The following is a 25,983-nucleotide window of genomic DNA, read 5'->3' as shown; positions in this document are numbered from 1 at the left end:
TTGCGGGCCGGTGAGTGGTCAAGGTTCTTAATCTATTTTTTCTCATAGATTTTAATAAATTGTTTGGGCCACTAAATCTTTCTCTCTCTTTTTGCTTCAAGATTTAGTCCATGTTTATATTGCGGGGATGAGTTCAAATTATTACTACTGTTTTTACCTAACCTCCTTTTGTTGTATCCTCTTGCCCTTGCAAGTGGTATAAGATACACATGATGATAATTTTGGTGCGTGTGCTTTATCAAAATCTCAATCTGAGTTGCTGTAATTAATTTTCACTTAACTTTTGTTTCTTTATTCTTAAAAAAAAAAAAACTTCATTACACCTTCTTTTTAAAGCATTTATTTCATAGTCACACCTTCTTCGGCTATAATTAGCAGCGCGTTATGACATGCCCAAACCTAATAGATAACTTTCATAATGTCTTTTTTTACTCAATAGTGAGCTACCAACTATTATGGGTTGTTATCTTAAATAATGGCCTACAAAATATTTTGTCGGTGATTAGGCAAAATTTTAGTGGTAATTTCATTGCCGATATTGGAAAATCATTGGTGGAAAGTGTCTTATCATAGGTTTGTTTTATATATTCAAACTTATAATTAATATAATTCAAAGTTCTAACATGCATATTAATAATAAAAATATATATGCTTAAATTAAAATAAAACAGGGTACTTACTTGTTAAAACACTTTAAAATAATGCGACTTTTATTGTTGTCAATGATAAACCTTTTGTTTTTAAAACTTTATTGCTTTCCACTTGTATAACTAGGATGTTTGTAATATGCCTCCCAAAATTCCAATAACACCACCTTGGTTTATATGCACTTCTAAACAAGGTCTTTATACCAAAGAATATGAAACTCAAATATCTTTTAACAAGATAAATCTAAACTCTAAATTTAAAGGGGAAAATAAAGTATTAAAAAGAATAAAAACACAAAAAATAAGGTGAGAAATAGTGCGGAAAAATCTAAAAATTTCTAGTTAGAAACTCTTTCTTCACCCTTTTTTTTATTGTGAATCTTGGAAGCTAAAAGGTTGAAGAATTAATAAGAATCAATTCTCACTATTATCAACCTTTGATTAGCCACCATAAATTAAGAATTAAATCTAGAAAATCAAGGGTTCTTTGATTAGAAAAACCAAGGGTTTTTTAGATTAATTTCACATTCACCTATAATTTGTTTAATTAAAACAAATTTCCAACCATCCCTTATTTGAATGGAAATTATCTCATTAGTTTGAAAACGACTCAAAGATTTGTTGAGAGATACTGATATGGTAGATTACTATATTAGGATAGATAAATTTTAGCTTTGAACCTTCCTTAGTGAAATCCTATCAGATTTACTCGACTAAATAGCGAACGTGTTGTCTTGAACTATTTAATCTTTATATAAACCATGACAATAGTAATCACATAGTTCTTTACCTAGATATTTTCTTTGGTTCTTACTGTTATATTCATTTTAGCTCTGAACAACACTTAGATTCATGAGTGCTTTAGAAAATTCAGTCTTTATTGAAATTCTCAAATAAATGTTCATATTTCTCACTCATATAAATGATTTTTTTTATTAAAAGTATTATGTTATAACTCATTTGGTGTACCAAAATATAGAAATCAGTAAGAGCTTAGCTCACCCTTTATCACACTGCAGCTAGCACTTATTTTATCATAGGAGTAAGCAATAAATAATAATATTTTATTGCTACCGAGAATGTTATATGACTTATTTTCCACTTGAATCTAGATTTTAGGATCTTCAATCAGCTAGTTATAGTTACCATCATTACACTCTTTCATCTTTTAAAGGCTTTAAACTCATTTCTCTCGATAAATTATACATAAACTCTCTCGTTAAACCCTTTCAAGTTTCTCACCATACACTATAAAAGGTGATGATAGAATCCTCACTATTGAAGTAGTACTTGTCAAAGCAGCATTGGTTGACATAACCAAATCTTGAATAGAAGGAGTAGAAGACATGATATAATCTATAAATAACAATAGCCAACAATATTTATAAATAAATATTTTATCTTCACAATAAGCAAGTAATACAATAAAAACTTGTAAAAGAGCAGTTTTTTGAATAAAAAAATATTTAAACTATGCAAGATAAAACTCACAATCATTTCTTTTCTTGGATTACTATGTTAAGCCTTATTTTATTCACTGAGATTTTTTTAATTATCATTATTTCACTTACAAATTATATTGTATACAAAAATAGTATCGTGTAAATAATATTTTCACTAAGTAAATTCCTAAAAAAGAATGGAGGGGTTATAAACGGTTCCGCTTAAAATCCAATTTTTTTAGACAAAAATTCATAGACCGTATCTATTTACAACACTAACTTTCTATATATATGAGCAAGAACATATATGCAAACAAAACCAACTAGAAAACTTTGATGTCAATCTTATAGAGTATAAGTAAGATAACATAAACTATCATAAACAAATTAAGTATTCACTTATTAAAAAAATATAAATCAATAAGATGTATAACATGCATTAAACCATCCAAATAGCATGAAAAGCAATTTTAAAAGACAAAATATAATTATAAAACACTGATAAATAGCAACCTTCTAAAATTAAATATAAAAAAAATAAATCATAGCATACTTAAAGGTTATAGATTAAAGCATTTAGAAATAAAATTAAATCTATATGTGAAAATATAGCAACTTAAAAGAAAGCTAAATAGTAACTTATATTTTAAAGATGCTAATAACCTCTTTCATAATTAATTTAAATTATTATTTTTTTCACAAGATAAACTAAACAAAGTCTATAAGGATAAAGTCTTAAGATTGTAGTACCAAAGTTTGTGTGTGTGTGTGTGTGTGTGTATTAGACTAGTGAGAAATAATGATTAGTTTATCATAACAAGGCATGTTAAACATAAGAAAGTTTATAAGGGGAGCCTAAAGTTATATACAAGTTTAAATTGATAAGCATGCAAAATAATAACTCATGGCAAACATGTTTTCAACACAAATATAATACTACCATACATGTTAAGCATATATCCAAACTTACAAATGATATTAATTTAAGTTCCTAGCTTGTATACTGATAATAAAAATATATATGCTTAAATTAAAATAAAAAAGGATACTTGCAATATGACTTCCAAGATTCCAACAACAACACCTTGGTATAGATGCACATAAAAAAATATGAAACTCAAATATCTTTCAACAAAATGAACATAAACTCTAGATTTGGGAGGAAAACCAAAACATGAAAGAGAATGTAAACACTAAAAATGAAGTGGGAAAGAGTGGAAAAATCTATGAAATTCTAGTTAGAAATGCTACATGTGGACATCAAGGCGAAGTAACATGTAAAAGGGGTAAAATACAAAAAATGAGTCAACACCTAGTTTATGGTAATTAGAAACCATAACTAATATTCAAAGGTTTTGGATAAGAGGCTGGTTATGTAATAGGAAAGATAGACATTACCATATACATCTTACCTAAATTAAGGTACATTGTTGGTTGTTTGCCTAAATTGGAATGTATGTTATTCAAGGTATTATTGTCTTTCACAAAATAACGTCCAAAGAACAAGGCCTGCTATTGGACCTCATCATTCAGGGTTATTTGGAAACGATAAGGACACCTGTATATAAGGTTTATTACAAGTTGAAAAATAAATATTATCTATTAATTAGCGTCCAAAGAATAGCGCCCACTATTGGACCATACCATTTTGGGCTACTTGATAAATGATAAGAACAATGAATTGAATTTGTAAAGATTAAAATGGTTATAGGGTGACTGGAAATTTTATTTCTTAATATCCTATAGATCATGTATTAATTGGTACTATTATTCAATTATTGACATCCAAAGAACATGATCCAATATTGCGCCCTACCATCTTGGGTCAATCAATAATTAATAGAAACAATTAATTCACTGATCAAGAATTAATTAATATTGTTATTCGATAACCACCATCTAAAAGACAAGATCTAATATAATATTATTTCATCTTCGGTCAGTTAACAACTAGTAGAAACAATTAATACAAGGATGATTTTATTACTATTTTTTTTAAGCATTGTCTTTTATTTTTTTCATTACCTTTAAAACCATATTTTATTTATTTAATTTTTTAAAAAAAATCGACATCTGAAAGACAGAGCCTAATGTTAGACCATACCATATTGGGTAGATTAATCAATTATTATTGTTAACAAAAAAAATTTAGAAAAATAATTGATCCATATAATGTTCATCTCAAGCTTTTTCACGATGATCTAAAAATTCTCAAATTCAAAGTTTATGGCTATATTCAATCATCTATCTTATCTTATCCACCCAACCAATAGACAAAATCAAAATTAATCAGTCCATATTCAATCATATTAAAACAAATCAAATCAAATACTCAACAAATTTAACAAGCCTATAACACAATAATTCCATTCATTCAAAATAAAATCTCATAATATTCATGCCCAATCCAATATTCATGAAAATCATCTCAAATCACAAACACACATCAATCCAAGTCAATAATTTCCAAACAATCCAAACATTATGCACAACAATGAGTATTTTGTCTCAAATTTCACAACATGCAACTTTTTTTAAAAAAAAATATTTGAGTTTACGAATCGATCTTTCAAGGTGTTTGGCATGTCCAAAATCTATTGAGATCAAGGCTGGAGGTTTGCTAGAATGGTGGTGGAACGTGTAACCATGCAACTACCAATGCATAGATTCACGCGTCGCCGTTGCTGGAGGTTCATGAGTTGGTTGGTCCAAAGCTCCTTTGTCTCATCTTCACTCTTGGATTAGTAGTGAGTTAAATAAACATACGAGAAAGAAAATATGCTTAGTTGATGATTTGGTCCTCTCTATCATTTTCTTCTCGATCTCTCTCTCTAGTGGTTTTCGCTGTATTCTTTCACTATTACTGTTGGCTTTAGGTATGGCTGTCGGCGTCAGCTTGTGGAAGAACAAAACATTAATTGATCTGGTGTTGTATTGTGGACGGAGTTCACAATTTAGAGACTTTGCTGCTATTGAGGTGGCTCTCAGTCGTGACTAGGAAAAGGTTGTGATCATTGTTTAGAGAAAAAATTATGGTTGTTGGTATTGTTGTGAGAGAGACGCTGATAAAGTTTATTGCTAGTTACTAGTAAAGATTCTTGGTGTGGAGACTAGTATGGTGGGAGATGGTGGTTGGACTTTGAATGAGGGTGATTATTTTGGTCTTCTTTCTCCTAGGAAGGTCACGGGGCTTGTGTGTTTGTTTTTATTTTTTATTTTTTATTTTTTAAAAGAAGTGTTTTGGGGTGTATAGGGTGTGTGGGGAGGGATAAGAAAGAATGTTTTTTGTGTTTTTTTGTTGTTGTTTTGGGGATCTTTTTATCTCCTTCTTTGTTTGGTGTGTAGTGACTATTTATAGTATTCTCAACCCTTCCACTTTCTAGATTTTTCTAAAGATTCTCTTTGCTTTTTAGATTTCTGTAGAATGTTTTCTTACCTTTTAGATCTTTTTAGAGTGTCCTTCCTTATAAGCTAATTTTATTTTTCTCCCTTTTCTTTTGTAATTATTATTTTAAAAATGAATCAATCCTTGTGTTTTTCTTAATTACGTTTTAATTACTAAAAAAATTTATTTGATTGATTTTTTTCTTCTCTTCTCTTCTCTTCTGAATTATTTTATTTATTTTTGAAAAACATTTTAATACAAAAACAATATGCAAAATGGTTAGAAATTGGTCAAATCATGTCAAAAACTCTATGAATTTTGGCATTTCTTTAATTTTTTAAAAAAATATGTTGAAAATAGAGGTAAAAAATGAGTGATGACAAGAAACTCTTCCTTCACACCCCCTAGAAATTTGAAAGCTAAAAGGTTATTATCAACCTTTAATTAGCCGTTATAAATCAAGAATTAAATTTAAAAAACCAAAAGTTATTTAAGTATGAAAACCAAAGATTTTTTAAAATTAATTTTTTATTCATCTATAATTTATTTAATTAAAATAAATTTCCAACAATAATTAACATCATCCTTGTGGGTTCTCAGTAAACCTCATCACCTTACATTAATTTCTATCACTAAACATTGCTATGCTACTACCAAGCCATGAAAAATAAACCCTTGTATAATGGCATCGGCTCACAGTAAATAAATTCTTTTTATTCTTGTAACCTACAAAGTCAGCCAAACACATATAGATAACTTGAACAATAATTCAAAAGACCTCCCCCCAACAAAAAAAAAATCAAAAATAAATAAAATATATTTATCAATCATACTTTATAACATAAAAATTATGTAAACTTAAACCTCATTTGTCATATATCTACATTAATAAGTTCATCCAAAGTGACAATTCACTTTCAGCCAGCTGTGTGTGAGCAACTATATATTCATAGCTAGTCAAGCTCAATGATTATCTTTGGAAATAGTTAAAGGGACAACCCAAGCAATTAATGGAAGCCACTACTCCTCCTTGAACCGCCCATATGGCATGTCCCTCTCCAGTCTCCGCCCACATTTGTCCCATTTTTATTTTTTATTAAAAAAAAGAAGAAAGATATCGCAGTAGCTGCTGCAATTTGCATGCCCCTCCGCTGTATCTAGGAGGAGGATCCTAGCTCTATTGCCATTGAACGCATATCACCCAGAGTTTGAGCCACTAGTGTCGTTATCTATTCCTGACAACACTTGCTAATTTTTGTTCTCTTGTGTGGAGAATGAAAAGGAGGATATCCATATCATGTGTGATAATGAAAAGGAGAAAAAGGGTCGGCTGCCAAGAGCACAAGCACCTCAAGCAGAAAGAGAGGTGACGTGCGAAGACTTGACGGGGCCGGCCCTAACGTGGGGTTAATGCAGCGACAACGGTGGCATGTTTGGCTGTGGTTCACCATGGAGTTGGTGAGTGTGTATGCATTTGATTCCCATGTCCTTGATGATACATGTTCGTCTCGGCAGTCGGCACCACTAGTGTGCGTGCGTGCATATCAGCATATGGCTCCTCTTCACTGCTGGATTTGATCTTAATTTCTCCTTGCGACTAAGACTTGCCTTGTAGGATCCAGACCACTTCTCTTTCATGTATATATACTTGCGTGTTTCAGGGACAGAATCTTAATTCTTCAGTTGTACGTAGACGTCGCACAAAATGGTTCAAGAAATCTCTTTTCATCAAATAAAAAAAAATGCATTTGTTAAAAAAACAAAGAATAAATATTCAGCATAGTAAAACTTAAAAAGAGAAATTCATACCTTTTCTTATATATATTTTTCAATCCCTAGAATACAAAACAAGTAGCTTATTTATAAGAGAAGAAATGAAAACATTAAAAGACTCTAGAAAATTCAAATATCATGAAAAACTACAGAGACTAAACCTAAAATTCATGAAGTCCAAGAGATTTCAATGAGCATTCAATATATATAATTATAAACTTTATAACATTTCTTCTTGAATGACCATGTACTCAAAATATATCTCATTAAAACCTTGTAAAGAAAAACCTAATGGGAAAAAACCTAAGCGAAGAAAAAGAGTACAACGTTTTTATGGGATTTCTGAATACTTCAAAATTTAATAGAAGATTTAAAATAGATGCTTCAAGATCCATATTTGAATGCTTTAAGATTCACAAAAATACCAATTTGCCTCATTGAAACCTTGCAAAGTAAAAGCTAATGGGAAAAACCTAAACAATAGAAAAAAGAGTGCAATTTGTATTAACTTCACCTCAAAAGTACATGTCTTATGATAAATCTTTAAGATGATGCATTCAAATATTATAGACAAGCTTCTTGAAAGTTGAGGCTAATAAAGACTTTGTAAATAAGTCTGCTAAATTATCATTTGACCTGATTTGCTTGATATTAATTTTTCCCTTCTGTTGAAGCTCGTAATAGAACTTTGTTGAGATATGCTTTGTTTTGTCTCATTTAATATAGCCTCCTCTAAGTTGAATGACATAGACAACATTATCTTCAAACAATATTGAGGGACTATTTTCAATGGTTGACAATTCATATTTTTATTTTATATGCTTGATAATTGACCTTAGCTATATACATTCTCGGCTTGCTTCATGGATTGCAATAATTTCTTAATGATTTGATGAAGTAGCCACTAATGTTTGTTTGACATATCTCTAAGAAATTGCATGACTTCCATAGGTAAATAGATAACTTGTTTTTGATATAACATGCATTTCCATATCTAATCAATTGTAAATTTGATCCATTATAAAATAACCTCATTTTAGTTATTCCAATGTTTTTTTGTGGGAGTGAAATTGTATCTTGCCAATAAATTGACTGCATAAATTATATCTGGTTTTGTATAATTTTTAAGATACGTAAGTGTTTCAATAGCACTAAGATATGATACTTTTGGACCAAGAATTTCCTCATCCTCTTCAAATGGTAAAAAATGATCTTTCTTCACACCAAGTGATAGAACAACCATACGTGTACTCAAAGGATGAACATTATCCATGTAAAAGTGCTTCAAGACTTTTTCTGTATACATCAATTAATGGACAAATATTTCATTTTAAAGATGTTCAATCTATAAATCAAGACAAAAAAAAATTTTACGAGATCTTTCATCTCAAATTCATCTTTCAAATAGGTTGCAATTTTTATGAGCTCTTCAAGAGTACCAATAAGATTTAAATCATCAACATATACTACAACAATAGCAAATTCGGATGTAGTTTTCTTAATAAAAAATATATGGATAAATCTCATTATTTTCAAACCATTTTTCTAGAAGGTATTCATTAAGACGATTATACCATATTCGACCAAATTGCTTCAACCCAAAAAAAGATTTTTGTAGTTTAATAGAATAAACACTTCTAGGTTTATCATAAAAGGCTTCAGACATTTTGAATCCTTCATGGATTTTAATACGGATATCTTTATCTAATGATCCTTATAGATATGTTGTAACTACATTCATTAAACGTCTATCTAGAGTTTTTGAAACTACCAAACCAATCAAAAATCTGAAAGTAATTGCAACCGTAGCCAGAGAATAAGTTTCCTTACAATTAATGTCAAGTCTTTATAAGAAACCTTGCGCAATAAGTCGTGCCTTATATGAAATAATTTCATTATTCTCATTTCATTTTCTAATGAAAACCCACTTCTATTCAACGGGCATAACACCTTTAGGTGTATGAACTACAGGTCCAAATACTTCATGTTTTTCAAGTGAATTTAACTCTGTTTAGATTGCTTCTTTCCACATTGGCCAATCATTTTTATGTTGACAATCTTCAACAGTTTGTGGTTCAATTTCATCATCATTTTTGGTAATGCCAAAAGCAACTTTAAATGCAAATACAACATTTATGATAATTTTATTTTGATCTAAAATCTCTTATGTGTAAACATAGTTTATGAAGATCTTATTATTTCCAAGTACCTTTATCTCTTCAAGAGATGCCTCTTTAGGAGGATCAATATTAGAAGATGATTTGGATATAATATTTATCGCCTGTTTTATGGATAAGAAATCTTCAAAAGTATCATCATCTATTTGTTGTAATTTTTATTTTCTAGGATTTTTCTCCTTGGCACCAAAGGGTTTTTCCCGCTTCAAGCATGGTATAGATTCATTTGCTACTATGTTGCCCTTTTTTCCTTCAGGAATTTCAATTCTAGATGGAGCATTTGCAACTAGAATATGAGATTTAATCATCTTTTCACTGTTGTTGAAAACATCCTGTAATTGATTTGCAATATTTTGTAAATGAATTATCTTTTGAACTTCAAATTCACATTGATTTGTCCTCGGATCAAAATGAGATAACTTCAAGTTATTTCAAATAATTTTTTATCGTGCTTCAAGCACTAACTTTTCTTTCCCTAATGATGGGAAAATGTTCTCATCAAAATGACAATCTTCAAAACGTGCCTTAAAAACATCACCAGTTTAAGGTTCAAGGAATCTAATAATAGATAGAGAATCAAAATCATCATAAATTCTTATTCTATGTTGTGGAACCATTTTAGTCCTTTGTGGAGGTGTTATAGGCACAACAACCGCACAACCAAAAGTTCATAAATGAAATATATTTGGTGGCATACCAAAAACAAGTTGCAAAGGAGAATATTAATGGTAAGCACTTAATCTAATTCTAACCAATGATGCAACATGTAATATAACATGTCCCCAAACATATGTAGGTAATTTTGATTTCATAAGTAATGGTCTAGCAATTTTGCTAGACTATTTTGAGTATGTAAATGGGCAACAAGATGTTCAACATTAATTCCAATAAAAGTGCAAAAGGTATCAAATGCTTGAGAAGTAAAGTCACCAACATTATCCAATCGAATTTTCTTGATTGGATAATCAGGAAATTGCATCCGTAGTCTGATAATCTGTGCTATTAATCTATCAAATGCATCATTTCGACTAGAAAGAAAACAAGCATGTGACCATTTACTTAATGCATCAATCAATACCATAAAATATTTAAAAGGTTCGCATGGCGGATAAATAAATCCATATATATCTCCTTGAATTCTTTCGAAAAAAAATGGTGTTTCTATAACAACCTTTGAAAGAGATGGTTTGGTAATTAATTTATCTTGAGAACAAGCAACACATAGATTTTCACTTGGTAAAAGAATCTTCAAGTTCTTTAAAGGATGACCATGTGAGTTTTCAATAATTTATCGCATCATTATTGATCCTAGATATCCAAGTCGATCATGCCAAAGCATAAATATTTCTTGGTCGCAACACTTCTAGTGTATCGTAACATTTGTTTCAATAGATTTCATGATCGTATAATAAATTTCAGAAGAGAAAACATGTAATTTTTCAAGTATAAGCTTCTAGCTTGAAATACGTGAAATAATATTCAAATATTTTTTTTTTTGTCTTCATCTATTGTTTCAATATAATAACCATTAGCACATATATCTTTAAAACTAAATAAATTTCTTCTGGACTTAAATGAATATAATACATCTTTGATGCTAAGTTATGTGTTATTTGGTAACAAAATATTAGCTCTTCCAGAGCCTTTAATCATGTCTGTTAGATCTCATATTATAGTGACATTAGCTTTGGTTAATGTCAAATATTCAAAGTATTTCTTTTCCTTGAAAATTGTGTGTGTTGTTGCATTGTCTGCTAGACATAAATCTCCATCATGAAAAGTCATGCCTTTATTCAAAATATAATTAAAGTTTGTTATTTAATTGAAATAAAATTGACATTATTTATTGAAAATATAATAAGATAAATATCCTAATACAAATTAAAAAAATAATAATCACCCCCAAGGATTCCACCACTAAGCATATTATCTATTTTATCTGGGTTTTCAAAGAAATCATAAACATCAAGATAAGTATTAACATCAAGATAAGCATTATAACCTTTAAAATCTTCTATATGAATAAAATTAGTCTCAACTGCATTTTGTTTCAAAAAAGCTTGATATAAATATATAAGATGTTTTGGTGTGTGACAAGTGTGAGATGAATGACCATGCATATCACACCTATGACACTTATCTTAATGTTTATTCAAATTCCTACCCTTTTCTTGTTTGGGTTCATTGTGTCTTCACTTCTAGTGGTATGGTATGTTGCTTTTTGAAGGATTGTCTCCATTCTTTTCCATTTTTTTTTCATATCTATGCCTTTGGTTCTTTCTTGTCTTTTGAACAAAGGTTTCATTCACTTCAGGGAATAGTTTAGAACATGTGGGATGATATTGATGTTTTTTCATCAAAAACTCATTATTTTATTCAGCCATAAGAAGACATGAAATTAGTTTCGAATACCTCTTGAAATTACATTCTCGATATTGTTGCTGCATGATAATATTTGAGGCATGAAAAGTAAAAAATGTTTCCTCTAGCATTTGTTATTTTGTGATATTTTCACTACACAATTTTAGTTGTGAGGTAATTTTAAAAAGAGTCTAATTATATTCACTAACCAATTTAAAATTTTGCAACCTTAGGTGCAACCAATCATAATGAACTTGAGGAAATATGGTAAACTTTTGTGGTCATGTCTTTCCTTTAGATTTTGCCACAAAACAAGAGGATCTTTTATTGTGAGATATTCAACTTTTAATCCTTCATGGAGATAATGACGAATAAAAATCATTGTTTTGGCACAATCCTGCAAGAAAGTGTTATTTTCTTTTTTGATGGTCTCTCCAAGATTCATAGCTTCCAAATGAATCTCAGCATCAAAGATCCATGACAAAAAAAATTAATCTCAGATATATCAAAAGCAGTAAATTCAAGTTTTGTTAGATTTGATATTATCTTAAAAAACAACTTATTGAATAAAATCATGAATATAAAAGAAAAGGTCTTTTATGATTGCTATTTATTTAGTTCTTTAAAAATACTAGTTCTTTAAGAACTGTATTTGTTTTATTTAATTCTTCATGAACTTACAATATTAGTTCTTCAGGAACTTTAAATTTTGATGAACAAAAAGGAAAGAAAAGTTATCAAAATAAGTTACAGAGCCAAATATATTTCATAAAGTATGGACAATATTGAAAAGAAGAAACATTGAATTGATACAAGCCAAGTAACATAAGAGTTCATGCATGCCAAGATTTCAATATAAATTAAATATAGTGTTCGTGATGATAACGTGTTAAAAAAATAAAGAACAAGTTCATGCATATTCAAAATAAAACTTAAAAGAGAATTCCATACATTTTCTTATATATATTTTTCAATTCTTAGAATACAAGAGAAGTAATTTATTTATATGAGAAGAAATGAGAATATTAAAGAACACTAGAAATCTAATTGTCATGGAAAATCAAGAGATTAAAACCAAGAGTCATAAAGTAAATTTTAATATATAATTAGAAATTTTATAACATTACTATATATATTGTTGATGTCTATAATGCTTTTATTTATTTATTTATTTTCATTTAATAGACATCCTTTCTCCAGCCTTTAAGGCATTTAACAATTCGTTTTAATCTTTTTAACAACTGATAGAAGAGATGTAGGTTAAAATTCTAAAAAAGAAAATGTTTTGAAAATTATTTATAAAGAAAAAAATTAAGAGCTTACTTAACATAAAACTAATTTGACAATTTATATTACCTAATGATGTAGTATTTTTTAAAAGTGTTTTTCAATTGAAAATATATTAAAATAATTTATTTTCTTTTCTTTTAATTCTTTACATCAAAACCATCATAAAAAAACACATGTAAAAATTACTTCAAAAAAATAAATTGAATCACATAACTAAACACACCCTTCATTAAACCACTATAACCTATACGACCACAATTAATAATCTCCAAATGCATATTAAGAAAATATATATATATATATTTAAAAGATTAAAATAGGCGAAACAAGGCCAAGTCCCTTTCCACTTGAGTACTTAGGTTCAAAATGTTGGTTAATCAAATATTTGTTGACGGTGGTGAGGGAAGCGCCGCCAATTGTGAAACCTTTTCTCTTTCAGTTCACACTTCCATTAATAAAGAGACATGGCGGCACTGCGGCGGTCGTTCCTTCACTCATGGCATCCATTCCATCCCATCTTTTTAATTTTTAATTAGCCGACATCTAATTATCTTCGGTTGAACTTTTATTTCTTACGCCTTTTCTTCCATTTTTTAAGGACACGGTTCGAATGTGTTACGGGCATGGATATATATATATATATATATATATATATATATATATATATATATATATATATATATATCAATAATGTTTATCAGTACAGTAATGATAAATAATAATGTTTTTATTAGACGAGAGATATTTAAGAAATGAAAATGATTTTTTTTTCTAATTTTCATTAGAGAAATATATATGATATTGTTATTTATAAATTAAAAAAAACTATATAATTTTATCATAAATTAAAAAAAAATGAAAAGGGAGATAAGTAATAATAACTTGATTTAAAAGGGAAGAAAAGATGATATATAATCATAATAATTATTGAGATGATTTGGTTTTTAATTACAAATCCAAATTTATTCGCGCGCGCGCGCGCACACCATAGCATATTCAATCGATGATATATTATCATTAGTTATATTAATCGTTGAAGTGTTATTTTTAGTTTTTTTAAGACAGACAATGTATAATATATAATATACCTGGAAAAAGAACAACGTATCCTCATATACTAAGATTTTATAAGCCTTTTAATTATATCATTATACTGCATCGTATCGTGTTCATATCTTGCACCCATGTTCATGCTTCAATGGTGAATGTGCTCACATATGCTGAAACACGTGAAAATCCAAGATTTTGAAGGAATAATCTACGTGGAATCGAACTCTATTGCAAACTATATATTTTATACCGTACGGTGTCCAAAAACTTCACCCCCAAGTTCAAGCCGCCTATAATTAACATCTCTCTCTATAGAGTGGAGACCATACAAAGCTTCAAAGTGGTCCTTCTACTCGGAATTTGCACCTTTAATTTTTTATTTTTTTTTATTGAATTGCCCTTTCATGGTTCATAGGTGGTGGTCTCTTATGGGCTTGGAATTTATCCTCTCTCTTTTTTTTTTCTTTTTTTGTTTGAGTCCTGAAACCTCATTAAGTTAAAGTAATCTTTAAGGATGGTTTTGGTGATATATAGAAGAGTTTGTTCTTTAAATTATTGTTTTGAGTTTAATCCCAAGAAAATAATTTTCTTGTAAATTTATTAGTCTAAATACGAGTGTGTATATATATAATCAACGAAGAATGCATCAAGTCCTTCTTTACTTGAATATGATTGAAGCATTAATTGACTTAAACACGGAATCACGCCACCATCTTGGTTTCCTTGTAATGTAATGTTTCTTTGAAGCGACAACTCAAATAATTATTAAGAAATTCCATGAATCAATGTACAATTAATGTTTTTTTTTAAAAAAATTAATATAGGTGTTTCGAGTTAATTTGCGCAAATCTCAACTAATCTCACAAACCTTGAAGTTAACAATCATGTAAGCCTCTAGTAACCCTGAGATTTATAAAACTCAAACCAATAACCTTTAAAGAATAAATTTAGGGTTTGACCAGTTAAAATATACCTTTTAGAATTAAATGAAACCACCTATTAATTGTGGTTAAATTAAAGCCAAGCATGTGATAAAGATTTATTGCATCATCGTGGAGGCAAGCACATGACCTCATCTCCATGACACAAGCTTTGGTAAGTCTGCAGAGAGGAAATGAAAAACAAAGAAGAAAAAGACCAAAGCGCCACCAGCTAGCTACTAGTGTTTGAAAAATATATTGACAGAAACTCTGCCTGCCTCTAACCTTTTAGAAGGTCCCCTCCCCTCCCTATATATATATATATCTGCCATTAAAATGTGGTGGTGCACCGCTCCATGTGACTTTTCTTCATTTCTCATGGCCATGCCACCTAGTTAACAATCACTGTCTATCTTATGGTTATCAAAAATTAATTTATATCACTAATGTCCCTTTCTTTCCTTCCATTAACTTTATCATCTATTATTCCAACTTAATCAATTAAAGTTCTAGCGCAACTAATTACGGTGGTTGTACTCGCGTTTCCAAATTAAAATATCAAATAATATTTTTTATTTAGAAACGCGGTTGCAACCTTAACCTCACCAATGCTTGATCCCAAACATATTATTATAATAATTATAATATAACATTAGATCATAATCTGAAACTCTATCAAGCATCTGGTCATTTTCCACAACAATTCTAGAAAGCTGATTTAATACGTGTCTTCTATTCATGTATTGTCACCCTCATCCAACTTGAAATCAATCAATCTCTACCATATATATATATATATAAAATTTTGCCAGAACATGGCGTTTAAAAGGAAAACTTCGTGACCAAAAAGCATTCACGGAACTTGGATGTCTTAATCAGAATCGGCATCTAGAAATATATCCTAATAGCGCTATGCAAATGGCTCAAGTTTTTTTTTTTTTTCAATATAAAAAAAATTGTTTGTGTTATTAATGTTTTAAAAGGAGTTAGAAAAATCTAAGATTTTAATAACTGAAAAAAAAAATCATATATACTGTCAGAGCAGTAACCCCAAAAAAAAACACCATAAATCACGCATCTCATGTTTCCTCTCACGTAATTATTTTAATTTAATAAAAAAATAAAATTCTTTTTAAAAAAGTTAGATTCAACAAAGATCGAGAAAATTTTTTGAGTTAAACTTTATTAGTTTCAAAACCACAAAAAAATTACTTAGAGAGTGAATAAACAAAAATAACATAATATTAGTGGATGAAACTGAAAAAAGAAAAGAAAAAACTAAGTAAACCCGAGTAAACTTTATAAATCCGGTTAATCTTTCAAACTCATAATCCATTATAGACTTGAACTAAACTAAAAAACTCAACACCCATAAATTAAATATGGGATAATAAAAAATTATTAAGTTTAATTTAATTCAAAAATATTAAAAAAATTAAAGAATCTAAATTTAACCAAAAAAAAAATTGAGGCAAGATGATTATTGATTATTGCAGGGAATTACTTTGATCGCCACTGCAAAGATATTATTGATTATTGCCAAAGCGAATGGGCCTTTTTTTTTTCAATCCTCCAATTGGAGACGTACGGCTCTGGTTAGGAAAGGGTTTTTTTTATTATTTTTTATAACAGATAAAAGTATTATTTGTTTTTATGTTTTATAAATATTAAAAAAAATAAATTTTTTTATTTTTTTATTTACTTTAAATTAATATTTTTTTGATGTATTTAGATTATTTTTATATATTGATATCAAAAATAATTTTTAAAAAATAAAAAAATATTATTTTAATATATTTTCAAATAAAAATTATTTTAAAAATAACCATAATAACATCGAACACTTCTATGGCTTACCATCTCGACATGGGCTTGTTGTGACATCACAAGGCAAGACTCGCTGCATATAATGGCGTGCTGCATTGCAGGATTTAATCCCTCTCCATAGTCATTTGAGCACTGGAAGTCTCCTCCACTCCTGTATGCTATCCAGGATGTTTCTCACCATTTAAAAGGGAACCCATCAGGTAATGAATCCAGTCAACTGGAATTTGCATGACCACACAAAGCCCTTTTCTACTGGAAAAAGTTCCCACCACTACGCTTGAAATAACCATTTTCAATCTCCAGTTACACACTTGAATCAAAACTGGATCACAACTGGCAGCAGAAACTACAACGCTAGGAGTTACACGCATCGACTTCAAATTCTGTTATAGATTCATCCTCGTAAAGAAACTGAAGTGCATCAATGAATGATCACTGCCGTGGAAGTTTTCGAAAAATCAGACATTCACTGATCCTCAGTATTGAAATCAAAATTATGGTATGCTATGCTCTTTCAAGTGGGAACAGAAAATCCTTAACATCTAGGGAGGAAAGTTAGCAGAGCAGCCAAAGGTAACCTTTACAGTGATATAACATTTCACCCCTACTTTCTATGATAACAGTTGCCGAATTTTCCATGAGATGTAACAGTTTTGAGTGATTGGAGAAGTACGAACGAAGTGCTAAAAACCAGGTGCCTATGTAATTGTTATAAACCACAAAACCCAGAACACAACAATAAGCTTGCATCAGCGTAATAAGGAACATAGGTCCATGAACCTGACCTGATTGAAGAAGGGAATTATTGATGTTCAAAACTCTCCATTAATGAACCACAAAGAAATTAAAATCTGCTTGAATTTATCCGTTACAAAATAAATGGGAATCTGATTTGACACAAACACGGGAAGGCCATTCAGGAGCCACCCCTGCTCATCCCTCATCACTAGCAATCAATCTGTCTCGAAAACTAAAGGAAGAACCAGACTTGAAAGGGTGACTTTTGTTGAAGGAGGTGCATGCATTATGGCCATAAATATTACCCGACCAGATACTGGATCATGACCAAGCCATTCAACAACAATGTCAGGGGAAAATTGCAGGTGAGGCTATAGAGCAAAGGGAACATGGACAACCAAGCAAACATTTGAGAATGAAAGTCCTGGAGTTGTGCAAAATGCCTAAAACCCAACACGAACTGAAAACTAGGAACCTGAAAGTAGCCTCGAATCTGAGAGAAGCTAGGGGGGGCAAGTACCGAAAGATGCAAAATTTGCACATCCAACTCTGAACAGCATGGATTGCAGTAATAATATTGCACAAGGTAAATTACAATTCTACCAAACTGTGAAACAGCATGCATGAACTAAAATGGTAGACAGGCATAAAAGAGGGTACTTTGTAGTTTTGTAAGGAGCAATTCAATTGTTAACTAGAAACACGCTCCAGTTTCCATAACACTACAATTTAACATTGAAGATAATACCAGAAAATTTGCATCAAAGATAAAATAAAAACGAATATTGATATTGATTCACCTCAAACTTTTAAAAGCTGCATTTTATTTGAAAACGCGATGGCAATCCAATCAGGCAGGGCAGCAGACCATTGAAGCTGGTTAATTTCAGAAGCAGCAGAGCACATGGACATTGGATCAATCCCATTAGGTCCAGCCACAGTAGGCAACTCCCAAATAAGAGCCTGTGAATCATCACCAGCAGAACAAATATGACAGCAACTCTGCGGAGCCCAAGCAATAGCATTCACACTCGAACGATGCCTCTCCAACTCCGCAACAGGTATTGTTGGGGACCTAATATCCAAGATCACAACTTTATTGCTATCCATCAACGTGGTGGCCATATACCTCAAATCCTGCTTGTTCCAAGCCAATCTCAACAAGGGTGTATCAGGTCTAGGACTCTCATATATAATAGTAGAATGTTCCTTATCTCTTAAATCAAAAATCCTAACTGACCCATCAGCTGAAACTGAAGCAAAAACCCTTGCTTCACCCCAAGCAATATCATAAACTTCCTTATCATGAGCTATAAGTTGTGTTTCAACAGCACCCTTTTCAATATCCCAAATCGTACAGGTTGTATCAACACTACAAGTACCAATTCTTTTAGGTTCAATATCATTCCAATCAAAAGAAGTTAAAGGAGCACAAAACTCACCTGTCTTACTATTGTTAAGCACAAAAACAGGCTCAATAGAAGCAGAGTCTCTAACTTCCCATAAGCGAAGATAGTCACCAGAAGAGGCTAAAAGGTCATTGGACTTGTGAAGAGAGGAAGGGCTGAACATGAGCTTGGTGGGTGGATAAGGGTGTTCAAGAGAGAGATTTTGATGGGTTTTGACAGAGAGGGTTTCAGGGTCAAAAGAGACAATGTCTATGCGGTTGTCGTAGTCTTCAGTGAAGCTGCCCAAGGCAATGCGTTGGTATTGGTTTGTGCGAGATGGGGTCGAAGAGATTGCCATGGCATAGAGAGGGTATGGAGATTCATAGGTTATGGTGTTTTCCGATCTTAGGTGGGATTCTTGGGTTGAGTTCTCCATCGTTCATGCAAGAGATTGGTTCTCTGTGTTTTCTTGGGGTGTTTTGGCGTTGGGGTCAACAGGGTATTGGGTTTCTCCTGGTTTTGAAGATGGGATATGTGAATTTTCAAGGAGCGTGGGGGAGAAGGTGAAAATTCAACAGTTCAGACTCCTTCAACCGAACCGAATTTCGGAGCAAGCTTAGGGAACGTTTGGTACTGCGTTTGTACCTGTGTTTCGTCAAAATTTAAATTTTTTTTTTTTTTACTAAAATTGAGTGCGGTTTGTACTTTTTAAATCGTTTTGATGTGCTGATATCAAAAATAATTTTTAAAAAATAAAAAAACATCATTGGCATGCATTTCAACACGAAAAACTATTTAAAAAGCACCCGCAACCACACTGCCAAACGAGGGATGGATCACGTGGCTTTCTACCTAACTTGTTAGTTAGTTAGATAGTCTGGTGGCTGGGCTACTGCTAAGCTTTCAGCCACAGAGCATCCACACCCTTACTCTCTAAATTTTAGCTAAAATAACTATTATTATTTTTGAAATATTATGAATATTTTAAAATAAAAAATATTATCATATTCATATTTTTTAAAATAAAAAATCATGAATATGTTATTATTATTATTATTTAAATCAATCAATAATTATTATTCTTAAAATTCAAGTACTATATTCTAATTTTCATTCTTAAAGACTGTATTTTAATAATTATATCTCAACAACCATGTTCCTAACAACGGCTACATTTTTACTTATAAAAAAAAACCCACTTAAACTTTTATTTTCATTCATCATTTCTCTCACTTTGTCCATCCCAACTATATTTTTTGTTCATCCAATCTTCATGGCTTTTAAGAATTTCTTACTTGGAAAGTTTTTTCTTGATTTAGAATTGTTTACAGCAACGAGCAACAAGCTAGTGAGAGATATAATATATATATATATATTTTCCCACTTAAATTTTTTATTATTATTATTAAATATGCGGTAAAAGCATACGATCCATACTTTGCTCAAAGAAGGGATATGCTTGTGAATTTCTCAGACTATCATCCTTTCAGAAGATAGTAGCATGCATCAATGAGAATCCTTGAGCGTGAAGCCTCTGCAGATTTTATGAACGAATATTTGTAGATCACCGAGAGCACCTCAGTAAAAAGCGTTGAGCATTTTGTGAAGGCAGTTACTGCAATATTTAAGTAGGAGTGCATGAGGTCACCAAACAGTAATGATATAGCTCTCAGCATTGATTGCATGCATTGGAAATGAAAAAATGTACAGCATCATGGATGTGTTCAAGTCATGTCCACGATCCATCACTTATTCTACAAGTCGTGGCTTCATGTGATCTTAAGATACGGCATGCTTCATGTGATCTTAAGAAGCTAGCGTACAACAAAATTAGATTACCAAAATTAATTAAAATATCATCATAAATAAAATTAGAATTGCAAACAAACTTCACAAATATTACATCATTGTATGCTATCTTTTTAATTTATATAATATTATTAAATAATATTAAACACTAATTTTTCAAGTAAAACACAATTTAAAATATATATATACACACACACACTAGGTCGGACGCGGTCTAATAAATAATTGAGACATTGTTCACGTGAACAGTGCCAAGTGAGATTTACCTAGCACTGTTCAGGTGAACAGTGCCCTAATGAATTAATTCACTTGGCATAGACGCGGCCGCGTGAAAAGCAGCTAAAAGCTGCTTTTGACAAACTGGCGGTTTCAACAGGCTCTATGGGAACGTGACTGCGGCTGCATTTCCAAAAAATTTGAATTTTTTATTTTTACTAAAATTAATATGATTTGTATGTTTTAGATCGTTTTGATGTGCTGATATCAAAACTGATTTTTAAAAAATAAAAAAAATCATTGGCATGCATTTTGACACAAAAAGTTATTTAAAAAATATCTGCAAACACACTGCTAAACACACTCTATATATACAATAATTTGTATTTTAATATTACCAAACATACTGTTTACACGATTTGCTTTAAAAGCTACCCAACCGCGTAAACAAACGCCTCACTTTTCCTATGTTCAAAACAAAAGTTCTATCTCACTCAAAATTAAGACTGTACATCAATGTCCCATTAAAGCATTCAAAAGCCAATCATCAATTTCAAAGATTCAAAAAGTGTTAACCACATTTCTACGTTGGAAATTTCTGTGTCTGGGTAGGCACCAGATGAAAAAGTTTCATAATTCGTTGCCTCACAGCATAGGCTTAGGAAAACTGTCTTTCCAGTTTTACTAAATCAGCTGTGCTTTTAGTAAAATCACCGCTTGAAAACAGATAGCTTGAGCAACCAATGAACATTACAGGAAACAGGGCTGACCTCTAAAGATTTACATTAGAAGAAACGCACTCTAAGAGGAACACCCACGCCCTAATATTTGCTCAAGCTTTGTAGTTCAGACTTAAATTAAGACACCGATAAACAACAAGGATTACATACATTTCCTTGTATAGAAAAACAGCACAGTTCACACATCAGAGCAAGAATTGCACGTTTCTCTTTGTAATTCAATTCAAGATCATAATAATTGATTATTGCGGGATGGTATCTGAAAATTTCAATCCCCGGTTTTTTCACAGCATTATAGAAATGAACCCAAAATAAATATGTTCTTCTACCCATTTCCCCATAACCAAATCTAGCTCCTAAAAACCCTTTTTGTCTGCTCATATACAACAACCTTGAACACAATCTAGTTTTGAGAGATAGAATTGAACTTCGACACCTTGGACTTTTGAAGAGTCTCTCTCTCAAAATCAATTCACACCATCTTTTCTTCAAAAAAACATAGAGAGAGATGGATCTGTGCCAACCATCTAGATCTATTTGTGGTGCCTTCTGAGCCAACAAAGAACAAAGTAGGGAAGAAGAGAAATGACGAGGGGGACTAAAATCAAGAAAGAAACCCTGGTATGCTACTGTCAACCCTTTTAGAGCATCTAGAAGAACCATGCTCTCTACATTTTACCTAAGATTTAGCTAAAAAATAGCTAAAAAGCTATTTAAAAAATGATATCACATTCATGCTCTTAAAAATAGAGTCATGAATATTTTTTATTATTCTTTGAAATGATTAGTGATTATTATTTACATAAAATCTTCTTTAAAAACATGTTCAGAGTGAGCATCATCCAAACAATGAAATAAATGGCCATTCCTTAAACTCTTTTTGTTGGCTCTCCAAGCCATCTCCTGTGTTCATATCATAAGAAAATTGCTGGTTGCAGCATTTACAAGAATGTCAAGCCTACCAAAAGGCTTGACAGAAGATTCAACCACCCAAATTGCATCTCCTCTTTTGCAAACATCCCCGTCGAATCTTATTGATTGCAACATACATGAGAAAAAAATATTTTCACTTGCACACTCAAAAACTCAGAAACTAAGTTTATCACATATCCAACTAAATAAAACATTGATTGGTTAGCATTGATTAATGAATTACTAGGGAACAAAAAATATAGCAGTATAAAAGAATCACTAGGGAACAGGCGATTACCCAACACCTACACAAGTTTTTCAAAATAACGAGCACAAACATGATTTTTCATATAACTTCAAAAAACAATATTACCAAACACATTTAACTTGAGTAGAGAAAAGAATTCATGCAATCCCATTACCTTATGAATTGAAGAAGCAAGGTTTGAAGGATTTGACAGTGATTTCTTCAAATAATCAAGATCGTTAAGCATCTCTTTCAATTCCACCTCCATTGCTGCTGCTAATCGCTTTCTCTCTCTCTCTCTCTCTTTAAATCTAGAATGTGTGGTTCAGCTTCAAGATCTACAAATGTAAAAACAGAAATTAAAAAGGAAATCTTTAAAAGTTTAAAAGCCAAAAACACAATTGAAGAATCCAAAGAAAAAAAAAATCAAAATCACATGCAAATCACCCAGCCCGAATAGCTCCAACTCATCCCACACAACACCATAACATTTCAGCCGCCACCATAGACTGCGCAGCAACCGAAACAGAAACTAGAAGCACAGCCCCATCCTCCACTCTTTCCTTTCCCGCGATCACCTTCTTTCTCGCTACCAACCGAAGAGTGCTACAATACTCGCTACATATAGCGAGTACTGTTCATAGTGTAAGAATAGGTAGCCAAATAGAGAGTAACAATGCTATTCTTTTTCACTCATACCAGCTATTACAGCTAAGGATTAAGTTTGGGTAGCATGAGCGTGGATGCTCTTACCCGCCATTCCCTCTCGTCTAGCGCTGTAAATTGGAGAGAGCTACAGCACTCGCTATACAGCTAGTTATGTTCACAAATCTAAAATGGCGAGCTATTTAGTGCTCTGCAAAAATTTCTACCTGCTGACTATTATAGCTGAGGAGTCCTTGGATGCTCTTACTAGCTATATGGTCGGCGTTTTACCGCGGGATATCTATTTCTTTTATTAGAACTATAGGTTTTTTTCAACTTATTTTCTCATATAAAAAATTATAAATTAAAAGGTTTATACAGTTATTTAATTAAATAATTTAAGAACTATTTTTATAAATAAATAAAAAAATTATTAATAATAACTTTAAAAAAAATCAAGATATTTAATAACTTTATTAATCTCACAATATAAAATGTTTAACTAATTGTTGCTTTTATTGAATATGTTTATTAAAATTAATTTTTTACTTAATAAAACAATAATAAAAATAGATATAAATATAAAATTAATTGAATAAAATAAAAGAAAAATAAAATATTTATGCAAGGCTGCCTATATTATATATATTATATAAAAACTTGAATTACTTTAAGTTAAAGATATTTATTTAAATAGAATACTTTAAAGATATTTATTTAAATACCAAGGAAAATAAGTTAAAGATATTTTCCTTGGTATTTAAAATAGATATAAATACAAATATATTTATTTAAATTGAATTACTTTAAGTTAAAGATTAATTATTTAAAATATTTTAAATTTTAAAATTATATTTGTTTGATATTGTGTTTCTATTACCTAATTTATAATTAATTTATTTTGAATATAAATTATATTTGTTGAATATATATATATATATATATATATATATATATATATATAACCTCAAAACGACGCGTAAAACCTGTAATTTTAATTAAAAACCTATCAAAATAAAATTGACAACCTTCTATGAAGTGGCGGACCCATTGACACCAGAGGGCATCATCAACCAAGAAGCCAACAAAGGGATATTATCTGATCCGAAACTCAAAGCAGCCCTCTGCTCAAATCCAATCCTCTGCTTCTCACCATTTCTTACACACAAACTCCTCTTTCCTTCTCCCTTCTCCCTTCTCGCAGTGGACCTAATCTCAAAAACCCAATCTCTTACAGAAACTAAACGCTGCTAATTACCTTGCGCACCACAGCACAACACAAGCATCATAATTGTCATGTCAGCACCCCCTCCACCTCCACCACCGCACCAGATACACATAACCCCCAAACCCACCACCACTCTCCCTGACCTCTTCCTCACAGCACTCTCCATTCTCTTCCTCTTCTCCTCCTCCTCCTCCTCCACCACCACCTTAACCTCCTTCCCCAAACCCCACTTCCCCAAACTCCCTTTTCTCTCCTTCCCATCAAGCCCTCGTAGATTCCTGAAAATCCCCTCCATGTCTGTCTCTAGAAAGACGAAAAACAGCCACCATTTCTCTACCCCACAATCTCTCTCTGATTGGCTCAAACCTCGCCTACCATCGGACTCCTTTGCCTCATGGGGTATCAAACCAGGCACCAAAAATATCCACAATCTCTGGCTCGAAATCTCTCAAGGTGAGACCTTTTTAGCTGACTCTACTCCTCCAATTCGCACAGTTAATGTAGTTACTGTTAAAATCATCAACAAGAATCAAACTTTGATTGAATCCCATCAAGAATTATCCGATGGCAGTGTTAGAAATAGGTGCAGACCTTTATCAGAGAAAATGAAGCCTAACGAGTCTTTTAAAGATGCAATCTTTCGTGCTATAAATGAAGAACTCGGTTCAATCTTGAAGGATGGTAATGAAGTTAGTATTAATATTGTGAATGGTTCTTACAAAGAGAAAGTTGAGGAGAGAAATTCAATGTCTTATCCGGGCTTGCCGGCACGGTATGTGTTGTATTCAGCGGATGTAGAAGTGAATGGATTGCCTGATGGAGAGTTTTGTACTGAAGAGGCTGAAGAGTATCCTGATTCGGAGGAGAAGAGGGTTGCTGAGAAAGCTGTGTCTGTTAAGAAGCATTTTTGGAAATGGGTTAGTTCTGATTCAGTTCATTCTTGATGGATTATCAGTTTTAGTTTTTGAATGGCAATTGAGGTCAACTTGTTATTTTTTGAACACGATCCGATAATGGTTCTTATTGTCGATCATGTTGTTTTGAGACAAATGAGATGATGAATAGCAATATTATACTAGTCTTAGTTTTTTATGAAGTATTGTTATTATTTAGTTTACGGGATTGATATGAATATCAGATATTACAAGATTCATTTTGAATTTATATGAATTTTTTTTTCTTGGTTCA

The 25,983-nt window shown here is 31.2% G+C and overlaps 2 protein-coding genes and 1 long non-coding RNA gene across 4 annotated transcripts; 1 reads left to right on the top strand and 2 right to left on the bottom strand.

The window, feature by feature from the left end:
• Nucleotides 1-18,137: 18,137 nt before the first annotated feature.
• Nucleotides 18,138-19,633, bottom strand: LOC133676114 (protein TRANSPARENT TESTA GLABRA 1-like). The gene has a single exon (XM_062097694.1). It carries the CDS (start codon nt 19,432-19,434, stop codon nt 18,412-18,414), a length of 1,023 nt encoding a protein of 340 aa, XP_061953678.1. The 5' UTR covers nt 19,435-19,633; the 3' UTR covers nt 18,138-18,411.
• Nucleotides 19,634-20,172: 539 nt separating this feature from the next.
• On the bottom strand, nt 20,173-23,835 carry LOC133676115 (uncharacterized). 2 transcript variants are annotated; one of them, XR_009835545.1, is made up of 3 exons: nt 23,359-23,835; nt 23,098-23,260; nt 20,173-20,613 (listed from the first exon to the last, which is right to left on the bottom strand). It is a non-coding gene; the product is annotated as an uncharacterized LOC133676115 (long non-coding RNA). The 2 variants fall into 2 exon arrangements; XR_009835546.1 differs by lacking the exon at nt 20,173-20,613 and adding an exon at nt 22,476-22,793.
• Nucleotides 23,836-24,615: 780 nt separating this feature from the next.
• LOC133676314 (uncharacterized) lies at nt 24,616-25,983 on the top strand. Its single transcript, XM_062097973.1, has one exon. The coding sequence runs from the start codon at nt 24,864-24,866 to the stop codon at nt 25,737-25,739; it is 876 nt and encodes a 291-aa protein (XP_061953957.1). The 5' UTR covers nt 24,616-24,863; the 3' UTR covers nt 25,740-25,983.

The sequence above is a fragment of the Populus nigra genome, chromosome 16, assembly GCF_951802175.1.
Source record: "Populus nigra chromosome 16, ddPopNigr1.1, whole genome shotgun sequence".
Taxonomy (NCBI): Eukaryota; Viridiplantae; Streptophyta; class Magnoliopsida; order Malpighiales; family Salicaceae; genus Populus; species Populus nigra.
The sequence above is the reverse complement of the archived record's forward strand: the minus strand, read 5'-3'. Positions and strand labels throughout refer to the sequence as shown.